Source organism: Xiphophorus hellerii, chromosome 10 (genome assembly GCF_003331165.1).
Source record: "Xiphophorus hellerii strain 12219 chromosome 10, Xiphophorus_hellerii-4.1, whole genome shotgun sequence".
Taxonomy (NCBI): Eukaryota; Metazoa; Chordata; class Actinopteri; order Cyprinodontiformes; family Poeciliidae; genus Xiphophorus; species Xiphophorus hellerii.
The window spans coordinates 3,857,315-3,878,258 of record NC_045681.1 but is presented as its reverse complement, the minus strand read 5'-3'; the positions used below and the strand labels follow the sequence as shown (position 1 = coordinate 3,878,258).

The 20,944-nt window shown below is 37.5% G+C and overlaps 2 protein-coding genes across 5 annotated transcripts; both read left to right on the top strand.

The window, feature by feature from the left end:
- Window positions 1-1,735: 1,735 nt before the first annotated feature.
- patl2 (PAT1 homolog 2) lies at window positions 1,736-19,089 on the top strand. Of its 2 annotated transcripts, none has more exons than XM_032573414.1 (17): window positions 1,736-1,806; window positions 1,894-1,956; window positions 3,655-3,708; window positions 3,794-3,955; window positions 4,454-4,528; window positions 5,773-5,921; window positions 6,140-6,214; window positions 6,284-6,407; window positions 6,480-6,597; window positions 7,517-7,623; window positions 7,704-7,757; window positions 15,737-15,879; window positions 15,953-16,109; window positions 17,110-17,250; window positions 18,138-18,235; window positions 18,327-18,467; window positions 18,553-19,089. In XM_032573414.1, the coding sequence occupies exons 1-17, from the start codon at window positions 1,753-1,755 to the stop codon at window positions 18,584-18,586; spliced, it is 1,749 nt and encodes a 582-aa protein (XP_032429305.1). In that variant the 5' UTR covers window positions 1,736-1,752; the 3' UTR covers window positions 18,587-19,089. The 2 variants fall into 2 exon arrangements, with proteins under 2 accessions (XP_032429305.1, XP_032429304.1); XM_032573413.1 differs by having other exon boundaries at window positions 6,137-6,214.
- On the top strand, window positions 8,637-14,916 carry LOC116726621 (uncharacterized). Of its 3 annotated transcripts, none has more exons than XM_032573411.1 (2): window positions 8,637-11,700; window positions 11,871-14,916. In XM_032573411.1, exon 2 carries the CDS (start codon window positions 11,967-11,969, stop codon window positions 14,694-14,696), a length of 2,730 nt encoding a protein of 909 aa, XP_032429302.1. In that variant the 5' UTR covers window positions 8,637-11,700; window positions 11,871-11,966; the 3' UTR covers window positions 14,697-14,916. The 3 variants fall into 3 exon arrangements, with proteins under 3 accessions (XP_032429302.1, XP_032429300.1, XP_032429301.1); XM_032573409.1 differs by having other exon boundaries at window positions 8,637-11,747; XM_032573410.1 differs by lacking the exon at window positions 8,637-11,700 and having other exon boundaries at window positions 11,757-14,916.
- Window positions 19,090-20,944: the final 1,855 nt, after the last annotated feature.

Sequence of the window (20,944 nt, the reverse complement as noted above, 5' to 3'; positions counted from 1 at the left end):
TAAGCTAACAATTTGTCACTATTAAATAAAATATAAATAGAGCTGCAGACACTTATGAGCCTTGGATAAATGCAAGATTTATTAAGATATTTTAAAAAACACACACAACATAAAATACATAAAATGACCGAACAGAATGGCAGAAGAAAAAAGTGTTGTGCAGTTGCAGTAAAACACAAAATAATAGCTAAAGCTAGCATTTTTAAATAACAATACTGCTGCTTTATAAACATAGACAGACTTTATTTACACTTGAAATGTACACATTGAGCTATCTTTTGTTGCAAGTTAAAATAAATACACACAAAGTATTAGTATAAATAAATGCAGCAAAGTTACTACGAAATATATCTGCAGCAGCTACGTAGTGAACAGAGTTCGGAAAATGCTGGTTTTGACCACCAGAGGTCACTGTTTCCTCACTTTGTAAAAGTAGCACCTAATTACTCATTAATTTTATTTATAAAAGTTTAAGAAGAAAGACATAAAAATCCTGGATATTATTTAAAGTTTCAGAGCTGGATAAAACACTTTGCCAACAGTACAGGTGAGGCGACAGCTGCGTGATGACGTGTCCACGCCTCTGCGCCTCACAGGTGTGTTCATTTAGAGGTTAATCAGCGTCTCCTGGTGTCCGAGCAGAAAAGAGCAGGTGATGTTGGACGGAAAAGCGCGTTGAACTTTTCGGATTCAACAATTTCTGCAAACACAATGAGTGATTCAGAACAACAACAACAGGTAAGTCGACGTCATTTGACTGTTTAAAATGTGTAAACAACGCTGTGTGGATCAGAACGACCTCAGACTTCCGCGGTTTGGTTGTTGTTTTCTTTAAGGAGTCTGATAAAGCGGCTGAAGCTCAGTGGCCTGAGAATGGAGATGCGTGGAGTGACGCGGAGGATGATGCGGGGATGGACTGCGAGCTGCTGCAGGCCATGGCCGAGGAGGACGAGGACATAAATGTCTTCAATGAGGAGACATTTGGGATGGGTGAGTCCATCAGAAACTCTTGCATAAACAATGCTTTAAATAAAACGTTGTGATCACAGACACACATCTGTGCTTCATACGTTTTAAAGTGAAAGAAAATTGATTTTGAAAAATTTTTCTTTGGCCTGAATCTTTTATTTTTTTAACCATTTATGAATTTCTATTTGGGTTTTTTTTAATGCCAACATTTCCACATAACTTTTCATATTTTGCTCCATCCGACATATTTTTTAAAATATTAAATTACATTTTGATCAGTTACTCAGTACATAAGTAACTTTTCTTTTTTTTTACTCGAGTTAAAAATGTCGTTACTCTTACTTGGGTGCTCTAGACACCTCTGCATATTTGCGATATTAACTTTTTAACTAACTTGCATATTTGATTAAATCTGCATCTAAAGTGCAACTAGTACTTTTTTGTCCACATTGAGTAAATATTAATTTAAAATTAATATTTGCACTAGAAATTAGACTAAAAATACTAAGATTTGTTCTTTGTAGTGCAGCCTAATGTCCAAAAAAAAAAGAATTCAGGATCTGCAGGATAAATGTAAATTGTTTTAATTTAGATCTCGACCCACATGGGACGACGGAATCGTTGGCTGATGGCGCCGTTTCCTTTGAGGAGCCGTCGCCTCCGCTGCGGCCGAACCCCAAACCTCCGTCGCCTCCCAGGCAGAAGCCGCTGTATCCGGCCCGGGTCGCCCCGTGGCAGCGGGGTCAGGGGTCGAGGTGGAGGGGGGGCCTGGGCAGGGGCCAGATGTTTGAAGACCCGGCCGTGATTAGGATAGTGGAGGGACGACCGAGCCTCATGGTGACCAAGATGGCTGCTCTGAGATCAGATTGGTTTGTTTTCTAACAATGTATTGATCTGATTATCGGCTCGTTTTTAACGTTTCAGAGTCTGGACAGCGCCATAGTGGACTGTGGACACGCCGTGTTCAGGAACACTTCTGTGGATGATGTAAGGCAGCGCTGGGATTTTAATTTCCTTTATCTGCACACTGAAAAAACATACTTTTGCCAAGTATTTTTGGTCTTGTTTCTACTGAAAATGTCTTGGTAATAATATCTTGGTAAAGTATTTTCAAAGAGGAGCCACCAGATGGCGCTAGGTGGGCTTCAGAAAACTTGAGGAAAAAAAGCAAAAACTTATTTTAAATCAGAAAATCTAGTCCAGCTCAATCATTATAAAATGTTAAAATTACTTTTTGAAATGTTATTTGACATGCACATCGGCCATCGTAAACAGGAAAGAGTAAATTTCTGCCATAAATTTATGGCATCTTGAGATCAATCTCAGAAGTTTCTAGAAAAAAACGTACATTTTCAGAAGACAAATTTTTTTCACTTTGGAAATTTCTGAGTTCTCAAAATGTCAGTTTTTTTTTCTAGTTTTGAGGGTTTTTCGCTTAAGAAAATTTTTACTTTCAAAACTCAATTTATCACTTTTTTTGTGTTTATTTTTTTGCAAAAAAAATTCTGCGACTAATCTGAAAAGTTTCAAAGGTGACAAATTTGCTAGAAAAATCTAAAATTTTTAGATTAATCTTGGAAATTTTAAAGAAAATTTGGAAGTTTGATATTTGAAAGTAGAAAATTTAGTCAAATTTTTGACTTGAAGCTAAAAGATTTTTTACACAAATTTCTGAGATTAATTACAAACATGACTTTTTTTTTTCTAGCAAATTTTTGACTTTTTCCCCCTCTATCTACAGTGGCCCTAATACCTCGTTGTAGATTTTATCATTCTTATGATTTGCTGCCAGTTCAATTTAGCAAGCTGCTTTACTCCTCAGTTTAGCACAGCATGAATTACTAAAATTAAAAGCTATGTGGCAGCATTTGTGCTAAACCAACGCAGTAATTGAATGGAGAATGAAAGTGAGAAACTTTCTAAAATTTGATGTTTTTTTACATAATTTGAAGCATTGTCTTTGTTTGTAAAGAAGGGCTCTAACCAGAAGCTAATGCTGTTTGGGGCGCCCAGCAGTTTGGGAACTACTGTCTTGGTACACTTGAAATAAGATGAAAGTAACTTACAAGTAAGAAACAGAAGCTTGTTTTATGCCAGTAAGTTCTTAATATTAGGCGATGTAAGCATTTCATATTAGTCTATCAATAATTTAGTTTTAAATCTGAAATGCTACCAAACTGGTGGCGTGACCTTTCCTCTTTTATCCGCAGTTTTCACTCCTTTGTTTTTTTTAAGCCGTTACGAGGCAAAATGGCGGAACTTTAAACTGCTGCTTCAGGTTGCTAGGTAACCAAAGAATGCGAGAGTTGCTAGGTAACCAAAGAGAGAGTTAGTTTATTCTATCAACTTTGCTTAGCTAGCTGTGAAAGGTTGAGCAGCCTTTCCTCTGCCTACATCACCCAGAATGCTGTGCAGTATATGCAATGTGTATTACTGATTTATTGTCCAGCTATACTTTACATTGATTTAAAAAATTACTAGTTCACTTGTAATATGGAAAAATGTCTTGTTAAAAGGGAAATGATCCTAAATCAAGCCCCTATATTTTGCTGAAAAGTTAATTATAAGTCAGTTTTGTCTTATTCCAAGTGTACTAAGATATTTGAGCTAGGAACCAGACCAAAAAATGCTTTAGATTCTGTTTTTCCCAGTGCAGCTGATGCTAACTAAATGTCTCTTTTCTAGAGGACGACGCCTCCTTACTGGAAAAACCGTAGAGTTTCTGGATCAATACTCCAGGTTCAGAGGAAAAACAATCCCTCAACATAACAGATAATAATTGTAGATGGCTTAAATCCTTCTGTTTTGGGGTTTAAATCTGTAGGACAGCGCCATAGTGTGTGTGATCAGTCACAGAGGGCGGGGTCAGCATGTGAACTCTGACTTCCTGGATCTACCATATCCTGTCTCTTCCTACGGAGTCCAGAGAGGAGGACCCAGAAGATCGTACTCCAGGAGGGTGTTTGGCCAAAGAGGGCCCTCTCAGGTAGATTATTCTGATTTAACTGAAATATTTTCATGACTGAGACTTGGAGGTAGTTTTAAAATGGGTGAATATGACTCTGAAATAAATTAAAGTTGCAGTATGTAACCTTTATAAATGTTTTTTTTTATATTTAACTATCACTATGTTGACAGTATAATATGAGATGATCTGTGAAAAGATCGCCCTCCTCCCTTACCACATACAACCAATCAGAGCCAGGAGGTGGGGCTTAGTGCTGTCAATCAACTCATGTACTCACTGCTAAATGTGTTTATGGTGGAGAAACTACTTAGTTACTGGAGAAAAGTCAGGAAGAAGCTCTGTTAATAATTTTTATGTCATAATCAAATTTCTTAATTAAAAATAAGCTACATTAACCTACAGTGTAGGTTAATGTGAAATCCATGTAAAAAGTGTTAAGTTGTAATATATTCAGATTTAAAGTCATGTTTTTTTTTTTTCCCTGTCCGTCCATCTATATTTAACTTTATTTTGCAGATTAATGCACCAGTGATGCCAAGATCACCCATCTTCTCACGGCAACCCTTGACCCCACGGCAACACTTGAATCAGGTTTTATTAAACCCTTGTCACTTTAGAGCAGAGGTCTGCAACACTGCAAAACACAATCTTACCAAGTATTTTCTGGTGCAAATAAATTAGTACATCTTAAATATGACAACACTAAAAAGTAACTTTATACCAAGATATAGGAGCTTATTTTAGGTAAATTCCTTAATATTGGTGAAATAATCAGCGGACTTGGTACCTTTCATAAATATTAAGGAATTGATGTAAAACAAGCTCCCATTTCTTGCTGAAAAGTTGCATGTTTTTTGCTTTAAATGTACTGACCTCTGATCTAGACTTATCTGCATTTAAAATTATATACAGTTGGGCTCAAAATTATTCATACTCCTGTCAGATTTTGATTTGAAATTTTTATTTTTCTGATAGGAAGAAATAATGGAAACTCTTCAATGAGTAAATAATACAGCACCATTTCTTATAACTGCTTTCCAGAATTTCCCTTAAATCTTTGAGTTTTTGGTGAGCTCCAAGTCTTTGAGGTTGGAAGGCCTCCTAGCCATCACCCTAATCTTTAAATAAAGTCAGATTTAAGAGTTTTTATACCTGATAAAACGATGGACTTGGTTTGATTAGGGATCAAAAATGACTTGCTACATTTTCAGATCGTATGGTTCTTTCACGCTGCACTGTCAAACAAACCAAACTGTTTGGGGAAAACATTTTCCCCTCCTCGCCTGTGGGGGCGCTGCAACAAAAACCACTGAATGAAGCGACATAAAAACCTCTGAAGACTCTAAGCTCAACTTTCTTCGTGAAATGTAAAAAATGGAGTAGTTTCAGATTTTAGCATTTGTAGGATTTCTCTTTGATAGAAGATAACGAACCATTTCTCCCGCTAGCGCTAGACTAGCACGATTGTTTTGGTTGTGTTTACCCAGAAGTGGAAGCACTGCAGTCCACTTCCTGCTTTAGGAGCGGTCTCTGGTCCACTTGGTGTTCACACATGCACCAGAAGCGCACCAGAGTTCACTTCAACCAAGCAGAGACCGAGGTTTTGGTTGATTACGCATTCAACCAAACAAACTTTGTAGACGGACTGGAGTTCTATTAAACTGGACTAAATAGGGCTGAATGGTCAAACTTTACGACTTCCTGTTAACAGGGAACTTGTTGCTAAAATTAAAAGATTACTTTAAGTCCAGCCCTTCCATGGACTATGAATAATTTCAGACTTGGCTGCATTTATTTGACTTTAAGTTTTCTTTTTATTTGTAATTTCGACCCAGATGGGAGGATTCATGTTCCCTCCAAACCACTCTTGCCCCTCCACTCCTCGGCCTCTGATTCCAAAGACCATGCAGCTTCGTTTCGGTGCCAACTCTCCCAGACCGTCCCCGTTTTACAGCCCGTCAACCAACCCGGTGCAGCCGTTCAGGTAACCTTCATAGTATGTAAATATGTACTAATCTGACTGGTTTTTGTTGTTTCTTTTACTGGAAAAATACTTGTCATAAATTAGCTGTGCCACCTGCTGGTCCAACAAGGTACAACATCTGGAGTCCACCAACCAGCAGGTGGCAGCACAGTGCCCAGATGTTTCATAGCGATGTAAGAGATGACCTGTCTAAGTTTATCCTGTTTCTGTCTCAGCAGTTTCCCCGGTCCAGTCACGCAGCTCCATCCTCAACATAAACGGCTTCTCAGTCAAAAGCAGCGTCTGTTTCACAGGTTGGTGCTACACTAACTAAAGGATTATAATAAAATGTTAAGAATTAACTTTGAGTGTTTTTCCTGAAGAAAATGTGAAGGCTGGGACCCTTACTCTAACCTCATGACGGACAAAGAAAAGGAGTGGATCATTCGCCTGCAAATGATTCAGCTGCAAAGCGAGAACCCGTACCTCGAGGACTATTATTACCAGGTAGGAAAGTAAAATTTTAGAAAACTTCATCACATCTTAGAATGAGTTTTCAACTTTCTCGCTCTTTAATAGGAGTATTATCGTCGATTAGAAGCCAAGATGGCCGAGGAAGAGCTGGGCATCAGGATCAAGAAGGAGCCACCCAAACTCACCACACCATACATCACCAAGACAGACGCCTACACACCAGGTTCTCTTTGCCTTTAAACCGTCTCCACAGCAAAAATGCAAACATTGACTAATATTTTTGGCCCAGTTATCTAAGGACACTTACTATAAGACAAAACTAACTCACAAGTAACTTTTCTGCAAGAAAAGGGAGTTTATTTTACATCTGTTAATTCTAGATCCACTGGCAGATTATTTCAATAACAGGACATTTTTACCGTTCTCTAAGTGAAATTACCTACCAGTAGAAGTAGTACTACTTCATCAATATTAAGGAATTATTGACTTAAAACAAATGTTTGTATCTTGCTGAAAAGTTACCTGTGAGTTAGTTTATTTCAAGTGTACTGAGATATTTGCGCTAGAAAGTAAACCAAAATTACTTGGTAAAGTGTTTTGGGGTTTTTTTGCAGTGTGGGTGGGAGTCAGCAGTCACTTAAACAAAATGTTTTTACCATTTCTGCAATAAACTCTCAATTATACATTAGTGCTAAAAAAAATTAGGTTTAGTCTTGAATTCTATTAAGATATTTGCAATAGAAACTACAAGATATTGGAGCTTGTTTTAAAGTATTAGTTCCACTGGCAGATTATTTCCCTGAACATTTTTCCTGTTCAGTGAAATAATCTGCCAGTAGAACTTAGTATTAAAGAACCAGACTTTGGTTGCTAGGTGACAGGCTGGGTTTGGCAGGGGTTGCTAGGTAACGGCACAGTGCCAGTTAATTATCCTGATTTCTTTTTTTCATCAATATTAAGGAGTTATTGACTTAAAACAAGCTCCTATATCTTGCTGATAAGGTTTTTGTGAGTTAGTTTTGTCTCATTTCACGTGTACGAGTTGATTTTTGCACTTGAAACTAGACCAAAAGTCCTTGATAAGGTTTTAGCTTTCCAGTGTTCAGGTTGTCCTGTGTCTATAAAACTGTGTGGTCTCTCAGTGGTCCACATCGAAGGCTCTTTGGGTCAAGTCGCTGTCTCCACGTGTTATTCTCCGCGCCGTGCCATCGGTGCAGTCCATGCAGTCCAAACTCACAACCCTCTCGAGGTTTGTTGTTCAACTCCTGTAAATAAAGCTATTATAGTGCCTTCCTTGACATTCAGCTTTTTTTTTTTTTCTTTTTAAAGGAACAAAAAGACACCAGACAACAGCGACTAGAGATTCTCAGCAAAATAGAAAAGGTAGCTTTGAGTTTTCACTTCTTTTATAAACTTATTGGATCATTTTGACCTTGGAAAATACTATAATTTGTGTAGAAATGTTTCTAAAGAGCAACACATACCTGAGCCTGGAAAACATTTCATACTTTACAAAAGCTAAAGTGCAGAAACCGTGTAAAAGTTTTGATTGGTCACAAAAAAACGATCCCTAGAGGCTCTTGTCACTTTAAATCCAAATAAACTGCTGATGGCCACGTCCCCCCAAACTCAACATTTTCACTCCCAAGTGAAAATGGCTGCAAATAGATGCACAATTATACAATTGTTTATCTTTAAAAAGCATAATTAGTGCCTCCTGTACAGCCAACAACAATGCAGCAAGTGGTTCCTAGATGGTAAGTCAAAAACAAAATACTTGTATTTTCTGGCAGCCATTGTAGAAACCAGCTCACCAAAGGTCCTGGAGTTCTGCTGGGGTTGCTAGGTAACAGGCGAAACTCTGCTGGGGTTGCTAGGTAACAGGCTAATCTAAACTTGCGTCACAAGGTGAGGGGGAGTGCCTACTGATTTGCCATGTTACATTTGCATGGTTTTGGAAAATGTAAATTTGTCCAGACACCAAAAAACATTAACGTATTACCAGGAACTGGCCTGGTGTTTTTTTTGTTTTGTTTTTTTGTTGTTGTTTTTTTAGCTTTGTCTGTTTTTAGAAACATTTCAGACCCAAATAAAAATGTAAAAAAGTTTAAAGTATTTTATTTGTTTGCAGAATGGGTCCCCTTTAAATGATTCTCTAACTTATTAGAAAAAACTTGAATTTGCTAGTATTTTAGGTAAATGTATTTGTAGGAGCTATTTCTCCATTATTTTCAGTTAAAGTTTAGAATGTAGATTATTTAGTTTATTTTTTTGTTTTATAGTTGATTTATAATTAGAATGTTTATTTTGTTGTTTCTAAATAAGTTTTTGGTTAGTAATTCACTTAATTAGTTAATTGATTTCAGTTTGGGAAGTGGGTGTGTTTCACAGTATAAATACGTAGAGTTTAGATGAGTCTTTAGGCACATGGGTGGTCATATGGTTTTTTACCTGTCTGTCCGTCAGTCAGTTAGTCAGTGTTATCAGTGAGAACAGGTGCAGGAGTTAGGATAGGTTTATCCGAAGCCTGTAACTTGTTTTAGCAAAAGATTGAATAAAAGTAAACTAAGAGCATTTTGACTGTTTGACCTTTTGTTGGACTGCGTAAACCAGAACCCATGATGCCCAGTATTGACTGTTTGAGTTTATTTCATTTTGTTTTGATCACTTTTGAGATTTGAATTTTTTCGATTTTGGAATTAAGTTTTCGGGACAAATAGTCAATACACTTCAAGTAAAAAACCCGACCTTGGCATTTTTGATACGACAACAAGTAAGAAAGACGATCCTGGAGTTTAATCAACCGTCTCAAGTTGGCGGATGGCTCCGTAAAGTTTGGAGGAACCACTTCCTTTGTTCTCTGGACGCCGAAAGCTGGAGGAAGCGGCCACGCCCACAAGCCATGAAGGTGCTTCACCTCCAAGCTCTAAACGCTCACGTCTTTCTTCAGTGACAGCGGTATGTACAATGATTGCTAATGCTGTAAAGGAAAACGGCCAAACGACAGGAGTTTGATGATAGCGATCAACGTTACCGTACAAGTTTGTCAACATGATGAATGAAAGACTGAGTTAAAGCGCTGCACCTTTACGCACAGCCATTGACTTTTAAAGAAAAAGGAAAGTTATAGACAAAACTGCAAGCAGTTCAAAGTGTTTGGCTAAAATGTCTGATGTATTGAAAGCACAGTCAACCAAGAGTGATTCGGAGATTTCATCTAAACGAAGTATTAAAATGACTGAGAAAGGCTTGATGTCTTGTATAAAAATGTGCCAAGATAAAAGAATTGCTAAATTGAAGCAAGCAAGACGAATAATGGACGATTTAAATATTTTGATGGAGTCAAATGATAAAGCTGACTCAGTGAATTCTCTTCTTGCTACATTTATTCAATGTTCTCAGGATGCAGAGGCGTCTCATAAAAACTTAGCAAGTTTGCCACTCCCCTCTGATGAACTCATGAAACAAAACGAACATTTCCAGAATAAAATGAGTTCTTACCACGAGTTTACTGAGCTTGTCAGGGGCTGGTTATGTGAACGGGAGAAGCCCTTTGTGCAGCCCAGTGCAGATGATTACGATCAAGACAAGAATGATGTTAACGCAATTAATCCTGAAGACAGCGCTTCCAATGTGCGCTCTGTAAAGTCTAAGTCAGGCTCTCAGGTGTCCCGTGTCTCCTCTACATCTTCGGCTCGCATTAAAGCGGAGGCCGAGAGAGCGGCGCTGCTGGAGCGCGCTGCAGGACTCAAAAAGAAACATCAGTTGGAAGCGCAGGAGGAAAAGCTAAAACAAGAAAAAGAGCAACTAGAACTTGAGACTGAGTTAGCGGCTGCTAACGCGAAACTTCGTGTGTTGGAAATAAATTCACAGTGTGGCTCAAAATGTTCTGATGGCATGAATTCGTATATTGAAAAGCGCAATTCCAACATGGCGCTTGATCCTTGTGCCAAAGTATTCGTTCCAGAGAGAAATATGGACGATTTTAAAATGGCTTCTGCCATCGTTGAGAAACCAGTTGTTAGGCTGAAACAAAAGCCACCAATTCAAAGTGTTGATAAGCCACAAAGTGTCTGTGATGAATTAACTGTTCAACAAATCAGTATTATTGACATCATGCAGCGGCAAAATGACATCACTGCCATGTTGGTTCAGCAAAACCAAAACTCTGTCTTGCCACCAAGAAACATCCCTGTTTTCGATGGTGATCCTCTTCAATATGAATCATTTATAAGAGCGTTTGAGAACAGCGTGGAGGCCAAAACGTCTAATTTGAGTGACTGTTTGCACTTTTTAGAACAATACACTAGGGGGCAGCCTAGAGACCTTGTGCATAGTTGCCAGCATTTGCCGTCAGAACTGGGCTATCCTAGAGCTAAAAGTCTTCTTTCTGAACATTTTGGAAACGAATATAAAATTGCGCAGGCCTACATGGACAAAATTAACAACTGGCCAGCTATTAAAAATGAGGACATTAAATCACTGCAAGCATTTTCTCTGTTTCTTAAGGGATGCTCAAATTTAACAGAATATGTTACTCATTTGAAAGAATTGGACTTGCCATCAAATATGAGGAGCATAATCCTAAAGCTTCCCTATAAAATGAGAGAGAGCTGGAGAAATGTAGCCTGTGACCTGCAGGAACACAGGGGTCAGAGGGCATTATTCATTGATTTGGTTGTTTTTATTGAAAAACAAGTTAAAGTTGTATCTGATCCACTGTTTGGTAACATTATAGATCTTCAACAGCTCAACTCTAAAAACACCCACAGCAGCTTTACCAAACAGAAGAAAAGGGGGAATAGTTTTGCTACAAATGTTCTTGCAGTAAAAAATGAAGATCCATCTGAAAATAAGAACAAGTCCTCAAAGGGTTATAGCTGTTTGTATTGTCTCCTAAGTAATCATACAATTGACAAATGCTTTAAGTTTAAAGACAAGTCACATAAAGATAAAGTGAACTTTATTAAGGAAAAGGGAATGTGTTTTGGCTGCTTAAAGGTGGGTCACATAAGCAGAGAATGCAGAGGTCGCTTGGTCTGTTCTGTTTGTCACCAGCAGCATCCCAGTGTCCTGCACATCGACAAGGAGAGTACAGAGGTTTTCTCCAGACATCCACAGAATCCTCCAAGTACCACCTCCACAATGACTCAGACCTGTGGTCATGTCAGGGTCTGTGATGAAGATAACTCAAACCTTTCTATTGTTGCAGTTCAAGTCAGGAGTCCAAAAACGAACATCACTGTGCAGACATATGCATTTTTGGACCCAGGAAGCACAGGAACATTCTGCACTGAAAGTTTGGCCTGGAAGCTGCAACTGAAAGGTAAAAGAACAAGCATCCAACTGCAAACAATGGGACATAAAGATATTGCGAGTACAAACATTATCTCTGGACTTCAAGTGGCAGCACTTGATAGAAATGATTTCATTGACCTTCCAGATGTCATGACACAGAAATTAATGCCTGTTTCAAAGCAAAATGTTCCACAACAGGAGGACATCGACAAGTGGCCATACCTGCAAAGCATCAAGCTCCATGACATAGATGCTGATGTAGATCTGCTCATTGGCACAGACGCACCTAAAGTAATGGAGCCATGGGAGCTGATCAACAGTCAGGAGGAAGGCCCATATGCAGTTTGGACCCGAGTTGGATGGGTCATCAATGGTCCACTCCGGAGTGAGAGGAACAAAACAGGCTATCATGCTTTCACTGTAAACAAGATTTCTGTTAAACATCTGGAAACAATGTTGATTGAACAATACAATCATGATTTCAATGAAAAAACATCCCAAGAGCAAATTGAAATGTCTAGAGAAGACATCAAGTTCATGAATATCATGAATAATTCGGCACAATTAAAAAATGGACATTATTGTATTGATTTGCCTTTTAAGTCTGAAAGTTCCGTCTTGCCTATTAATCGTTGTGTTGCAGAACAACGTCTTCTGAGCCTGAAAAGAAAGTTTAACATGAACAGCACCTTTAAGAAAGATTACATTGCATTTATGAATGACATGCTATGTAATGGATATGCTGAAATTGTACCTGATGATCAATTAATGGGCAATGAGGGCAAGGTGTGGTACATACCCCACCACGGTGTTTATCACCCCCGAAAAGGCAAATTAAGAGTTGTTTTTGACTGTGCCGCAACATTCAAGGGAACCTCACTGAACTGCCAGCTGCTACAAGGACCTGATCTGACTAACTCAGTTGTGGGAGTTCTTCTGCGTTTCAGACAAGAGCCAATAGCAGTTATGGCAGATATTCAAGCTATGTTCCACCAGGTTTATGTTCCAGAGAAACACAGAGACTGTCTTCGCTTCCTCTGGTGGCCCAATGGTGACACATCGCAAGTTCCACAGGAATATCGGATGACAGTACATCTGTTTGGAGCAGTGTCCTCCCCAAGCTGTGCAAATTATGCATTAAGAAGAACAGCAGAAGATAATGCTCAGCAGTTTCCAGCTGAAGTGGTCAGTACAATCAAGCATAATTTTTATGTGGATGACTGCTTAAAATCTTTGCCTACAGAAGTGGAAGCAATAAAGTTTGTTCAAGATTTGACATCTCTTTGCAATAAAGGAGGATTTAAGCTCTCAAAGTGGCTCAGTAACAGTCCCGCCATTCTGCAAATGGTTTCGGGCAACACCAAAGCAAAAGAAATGTTAGAAATGGATTTGGAGCTTCCAATGGAACGTGCACTTGGATTGCAGTGGTGCCTTCAAAGTGACTCCTTTAAATTTAAAGCTTCCCTTCCAGAACGGTCTCGCACAAGAAGAGGAATACTGTCAGTGGTGAGTTCACTGTACGATCCCTTGGGGTTTCTTGCTCCCTTCATCATCACTGCTAAATTTCTTTTACAAGAGCTCTGCAGGAGAAACTTGGGCTGGGATGATGCAGTTCACCATCATTTTTCCAAACAATGGACTGACTGGCTGGATGACCTGAAGAGGATCTCAAAGTTTGAAGTGAGTCGCTGCATTAAACCTAAAAATTTTTGTCCTGTTACAGCACAACTCCACCATTTCTCCGATGCCAGCCAAGTGGGGTATGGTACAGTGTCGTATATAAGATTTCAAAGTGAGCATCATGTGCATCTGGCATTCCTCCTAGGAAAGGCCAGAGTCGCTCCCCTCAAGCAGACAACCATCCCTCGACTGGAGCTCACTGCAGCCGTCCTTGCTGTACGACTGGACCAACTGCTTCATAGAGAACTGCATCTTCTCTGTGAAGATGTAATTCTGGAGGCATCTGTTTTTTGGACAGACAGCACCACTGTCCTAAAATACATTTGTAGTGAAGCAAAGAGGTTTCATACATTTGTTGCAAACAGAGTGTCAATCATTAGAGAAGCTACATTAGCTAACCAGTGGAGATATGTGAGTTCCAAAGACAATCCAGCAGATGAAGCATCAAGAGGGATGAGAGCAGAGGACTTCTTGGAGCACAGCAAGTGGATTGATGGTCCTGAGTTTCTGTACGACTCTGAAAACAAATGGCCTAAGTTGGGTGTAAAGTATGACTCACTTCCTGTTGCTGATGCTGAAATAAAAAAGGATGTGACTGTTAATGCTGTTGTTGAGGAGGCTAAAAACCCTACCAGTTTTTTCATCTCCTACTTCTCATCCTGGATGAAGCTAAAAACATCTGTAGCCTGGGTTTTAAAGCTTAAAGAACTCCTTCTTCAACTGTCTCAGAAAAGAAAAGAGTTTTCTGACATGATGCATGAGTCTGCAGAAGACGCAAACATTAAAGAGCAAAAGGTGTTGCAAAAGATGCAGCAGTTTAAAACTATGCTAAAAATCCAGTGCTTAACATCTGAAGATTTGACTGCAGCAGAGCATTTCATTATTCTCTTCGAACAACATCACAGGTTTGAGCCAGAGATCAGCGCACTCAGAGCCAACAAGACAGTCTCCAAAGACAGCCAGCTGTATCGACTCGATCCAGTGATCGATGAAGGAGTCCTCAGAGTGGGCGGACGTCTTAAAAAAGCTGCTATGCCATTTGAAATTAAGCATCCAGTCATCCTGTGTAAAAACATGCATGTGGCAACGTTAATTCTGCGTTACATTCACCATCTGCATGAAAGACAAAAATGGATGAGACGGAAAAGAAACATCTCTCCTGGAGACATTGTCCTGATCGCAGATGCTACTGCACCTCGAGGATGTTGGCAGATGGGGAGAGTCCTGGCAGTCAAAGCTGATGGAGGAGGACTGGTTCGTTCAGTGCAACTGCAGACCAAAACCAGTGTGTTGGAGAGGCCAGTGACGAAGCTCTGTCTGCTCCTGGAGGCATCTGCAGACTAAAGACATTCTTATTCTTTCTACTCTATCCTATTCTATTCTTTCTTTTTTCTCTTGCAGGTTCGTCATTATGGAAATGAAGGATAAAGAAGAATTTATGTCTTTGCATTAATGTAGGACAATATTGAGGTTGTTAGAATAGCTCCTTTAATTAGAGATTTAATTGTGATTTAATGCACAATTAGGGGCTGGAGTGTAGGAGCTATTTCTCCATTATTTTCAGTTAAAGTTAGAATGTAGATTATTTAGTTTATTTTTTTGTTTTATAGTTGATTTATAATTAGAATGTTTATTTTGTTGTTTCTAAATAAGTTTTTGGTTAGTAATTCACTTAATTAGTTAATTGATTTCAGTTTGGGAAGTGGGTGTGTTTCACAGTATAAATACGTAGAGTTTAGATGAGTCTTTAGGCACATGGGTGGTCATATGGTTTTTTACCTGTCTGTCCGTCAGTCAGTTAGTCAGTGTTATCAGTGAGAACAGGTGCAGGAGTTAGGATAGGTTTATCCGAAGCCTGTAACTTGTTTTAGCAAAAGATTGAATAAAAGTAAACTAAGAGCATTTTGACTGTTTGACCTTTTGTTGGACTGCGTAAACCAGAACCCATGATGCCCAGTATTGACTGTTTGAGTTTATTTCATTTTGTTTTGATCACTTTTGAGATTTGAATTTTTTCGATTTTGGAATTAAGTTTTCGGGACAAATAGTCAATACAGTATTTATTGAACTGCACTTTATAGAAAACTTTGAAAATCTACTTAAAGGTTTTTATGATTTATTTAAAGTAGAAGGGAGACATTTGCAGGTTGTATATTTGCACTACTGCGTATAAGGGCCATTGTAGATGGAGAGTAAATTACTGCTGAGGAAATGGGGAAAATTTCCTGAGTTTCAAGCGCAGAAGGAAAGAAAACCAACTTTTGAAACTTGGAAATCTCTAAATTGTAATTTTTTGTAGAAAATTTGAGAATAATTGCAAAATTTCTGGGGGTTTTTTGGTAGTTTTTGTATTCCTCATTTTAATTTTTTTTTTCTAAATGCAGTTGTTAATAGTTTTGCTGGAGGTGGAGGAAACTGAGAGGATGAAGACCGCAGTTTTGTCTGAAGCAGAAGAAATAAGATTAATGGAAAAAACTCAGAGGAAAGTGGAGCACATCTACTCTCAGCTGCAGCAACACAACGCTCCGTAAGTCTTTTAACAATGCAACACCAGAAAAAATTATTTTTTTGTTTATTAAACTTATAAATTTGTGTTTTAGAGATTCAGGAGACGAGTTTCTTCCTTTCTTGAGTGTCTCGAAGGGCCAAAAGCTTCTCGCTCGTCTGCTGCCCTTCCTGAAGAACGATTCAGCGCTGAAGATCTTGCACATCGTCACCTCCAACCTTCCTACGCTGATAAGCAGAGACACCGAGGAGGTGAGTCGGGGTTAAAGGTTACAGGCATCTGAGAGTTACTGAGGGGGTTTTTTTCCCTAAAATTTTTGGTTTTTGAAGATTTAATTTTTGAAAAATCTGGATTTTCTTTTTTCTTTTGCCATTAAACTCTTTGGGTTTCCATAGTTTAGTGATGTCAGCACACTCAAGGTGGCCATCTTGGTTTTGCAGCTATTTATTTGGACTTTGAATTCAAGTAAACAAAGAAATATTAGGGCTAAGATTTTTTTTATTTTACTATATAGTTTAAATTGTTCTAAAATTAAAAATAATCATCTGAAAATGGTTGCAATATAAGAATAAAGTGTTAATATTACCAGAATAGTTGTAATTTCAATCATCTTGTGAAGTTCTGACAAGTTTTACTTAATCTAAATATTAATCAGATTTTTAATAGCAGGACTTTGAAACAATATTTCCAAAGATCCACACAAACTGAGGTGCTGATTTCCTTTAAAAACTCATTTTTTTTTGATTAATCTGAAATTTTCTTGAGGAAACTTGGAAATTTCTGCATTTCAAAAGTAAAATATTGTCAACTTTTGAAACAGAAATGTCAAATTTTCTTCTAGAAAATGTCCCAAATATTTTACGTTTGGAGCTCAAATGTCTTTTTTTTTTTTTTTCTCAAATAATTTTGAGATCTCAATCTTTTTTTTTAACTGCCCTGATGTTCTGTTGTAGGTCATGTAATATCCTGAGCACCAAGCTTTTTTTAATAGCATTTTTTAATCTGCTAATGTTCACGTAGTTAAAAAATGTTGTAGCTGGGCCCTAATTCTCCATTTCACAAGTCAGAGAAGGGATGATTGAAGTTTCTGAAGACCTTTCAGACAAGAAAACGGGCAAAAAAAAATCAGAAGTTTTATTTTTAAGGCGCATCGCCCGGCACTAGCTGAAGGTCTAATTTTAGTCTTTAAACTCAATGAAGATATCAAAAGTTTTGTTTATGTTTTGAAAATTTCAGTTCTTGTGGTTTCAGGACCTTCCAGTTCTTTACCCGTCACTCCGAAATGTGATCGGCGTTCTGACGTTCAGTCAGCTCATCAACGTTCTCAAAGACCTGACGTCTTCAGAGTCTCTGTCGACCTTCGAGTGCCTCTCCCTGACCTGTCAGAACAAGGTTTGTAGCATCAATGATGAGTAACGGACGCTGACGTTTCATTACGCTTTGAGTGTCTTCAGAGCAATTTCTGTGCTGAACACACTATAAGTGTTATTTAAAAAAAGAATCTGTTTGCTACGACTGCGTGTTAGGATCACTGTACATAGAAATGACATTGAGAGGAATCTAAAAACTTGGAAATTTTTGTAGGAAAGAAATGTGGAATTTTCTTCAAAAGTTGAAAATTTGACTTTTGGAGCTTAGAAAATCCCGTTCTGGAAATTTTCTATCTCAATTTGTTTTTTTGTTTTTCTTCTAGCAAATTTTAAACTTTTGAAACTAAGAAACTTGAGATTGCAAAAAAAAATCCCACTTTTGTTTTCCCCCAATATTTTTTTTTTTTTTTGGCAATAACTTATTTATATTTTTATTTGAAAAATGTTTAATGAAGCTCAGAAACTTTCTGTTTTTGGAAAACTTTTGAATCTCCATTTGAGTCATTTCTTCCACTTTTAAAAATAAAATTTTCAGTTTTTTTAAATTTTGTTTTCCTAGAAAGTTTCTGAGATTAATCTCAACATTTAAGGCTTTTCTTTCTAGCAAATTTGACTTCTCAAGCTCACATTTTGAGATTCATCACAAATGTTCCAGAAAAAATATATAATTTTTTTAAAACTATGTATAGTGGCTCCAATACTCAGTCACAGAATTTATTTCTTCTAAAGGTAATACTACCAAAATAAGAGCCCAGATGTTGAAATAAAACACAAGGTACTACAAATATTAAATAAGCAACCATAAAAAAAACTATTTAAATGCTTTTGGATGTATTATTGGTCCTTTACAGTTTGTTGTTGCTCTTCAGCTGGAACTGATTTGTTTCGGATTATTTTTCGTTCGTTCAGTTTGGACTCAGCTTGCTGTACGCTCTTCTTTCCCACGGAGAGAAACTTCTTTCTTCAGGCGTTCCTCTTGAGCCCAGCATTGGCGACTTTGAGACCTGGTGAGGAAAACAAAGTTTAATTCCTCTAAGTCAGAGTTGTTTAGCATGTTCTGACATTTCCTCATCCCCGTTTTCATTAATTTTTTTTTAGGACTGACATGATTTTCCAGGTAGCGGGACAGCTGTCCCAGTGTTCGCTGGTGGAGCCGCTCCTCCTCCCATCAAACCTGCTGACGCTCTTTTGCAGATACCTCGACAAGCGTACTGTGCATCAACTAAAAAGCAACTGGGAGTAAGTCCTGTTAAATATACCAACAGGTTTTAGCTTTAAATGCACGCAAATAAATACTTTTTAATTTCCAAACTTCTCTGTTTAGGTCTGCAACCAGCTGCCTGGTTCTACCATCTTAAGGAAACTGGCTAAAGAGATGCCAAGTTAAACTCCAGGTTTGTTGGACCCGAAATGGAGGAAGCAGAGTCTTCAGTACCAAGTATAACAGAAGTTGTGTAATAGATTTGTTTTTTGTTTATAATCCTCACCCTCACTTAATCACATTTTGCATCTTAAACTGTTTCCCTTTTTTATTTCCTTTGTTTGCTTTTCCTCCCTTTAGCCTCCACAAAGCAGCTTAAACCCATTTCTTTTAACGTTTCTAACATTATCAGAACGATCAATTTAAGATGAGTTTCATAATTTATAATACTGGAACTATGTTAATTATATTGACCATATATACATATGGCCCACATTAGGTAATGCAGTTTTGTAAAATTGTAAAAAATGTGTTGTGTATGCATGTGTAATGCTAAATGGGATTTGTTTGACACAATTTTCAATCTTAAGTTTCATCTGTAAAAAATGTATTTTATTTATTGTATTAATTTGGAAACTGAAACGATTTAAATTTCACACCTGTAGAGCACTTGCAATATGAATAAAAAAATTCTCAAATTTGATTAAGAGAACATGAAATATATTTTATTTGGTCACTGCACGTGTTGCTGCATCAAGTGAAACGGAAACAGGCCTGTTGGCCCAAAATGTTTTTGTTTTTTAGTTCCGTCAGTTTAAGGGTTGACTCTGAGACTGGGTCAAGATTTACCTTTTTTTGTCTTTATTTTAGTGCCATTTTGGTTCCGTTGACTCCATTACAACCGTATATTTTTGGGGCTGTAATCCTGTGACTTTTAATTTTACAATGAGCACCAAAATGATGAAAGCCTCCATCTTTAAAAATGCAAGAAAACTAGTTTTAAATGGAATAATTGGCCATAAGTTACAACAGGCCCAATCATTTCAATGGGGATGAGATTCTATCATCTCTCAAATGCATAGAAATGAAGATATTAACCACCATCTCAACTATTCAGTAAAACTGATATGACGGCTGAGCTTGGTGCCAATTCAGGATAATTTAGAGTTTCTGGACATTGATTGCTTAAATGGATGAAAACAGAGACGTAGAGGCAAAAAATATTCATGTTTTTTTTTTCTGAAACTAGAAACTTCACTGCATATTCACAAAATTTTAAGTATTTTTAGGTGGTTTCTAGTGCAAATATCTTGGTACACTTGAAATAAAACTTAAAAGCTTGTTTTAAGTCAGTGATTCCTTAATATTGATAAATGATCAGTTCCACTAGATGATTCTTCTCTTTTTTCACCTAATGTGGAAAAATTTTCAAATCTGCCAGTGGAACTAGTACTTTTATTGATCATTAAGAAATTATTCACCTAAAACAAGCTCCTACAGTATATCTTGCTGAAAAGTTAAGTTTTATTTAAAGTGTACCAAGATATTTGCACTAGAAATGAGAAAACTTGCTTCTCATGTGTAAAATTGAGTCTGGGCACAAAGTGCATCTCCAATGTGGAGATGAAGGTACTATTTTATAAATAAGCAAAAATCTCAAACTACTTAATGGAGTATTTGTGTGTAGAATATTGAGGACAGATTAATACAACTTGAGATGAGAATGAAACGCAGCACAAAATTGGGGGAAAAGTGAAACCTTGTTCAACTGAAAAAGTTTGAAATCACATCTTAAAGTTTAAAAGTTTGTATTACAGCGACTGAAGTATGTCCATGTTTACTATCAAATCAAAATTAAATGTAATATTTGTACCACTCCATGTCCATACAAGTTAATTAGCTCAAAAGTGCCTTACATTCAACCAACTGCTCTCTTACAAACTGACCAGATGGTCGGGTCTGTTTAGATGCCAAGTAAGTGAGAGGTCCAGTTGGACAGGGAAGTGAGACATTGACCCCTGCTTGACCTCATAAGAACAGGATTTGGACTTCAGGTGAGGAATGTATGTGAAAGGTGAGACATCTTTCTCTTTTTACCCACTTTTAGCTTTAAATGCACCAAAGGAAAACTCAGTCTGTGTATTAGCACCACAGAAAACCTACAGTCTGAAATAAATTGCTCTTTCCATCTGGTTTCATACATCACTGCCATGATTTGGTGACAAAAATACATAAATTTAGACTTTATTGGGTTCCGATAGGGTGCATGTTCAACTCGACATATTTGCTACATAATTGGTTTTCATGCATCTATTAAATTACCAATACTGGATCTAAACATATCAATATCAATGGTATTTAACTCAACTTCAAGTCCAATATAGAAAATATTTCTCAAATGTGTATAAATGTATCACAAGCATATGAGATTTTAATTTGTAAGCTAATATTAGCCTTATAGCACAGCTACCTGCTCCAGGAAACTAGAAAAGCACAGTTGAGATAAGTTTACATA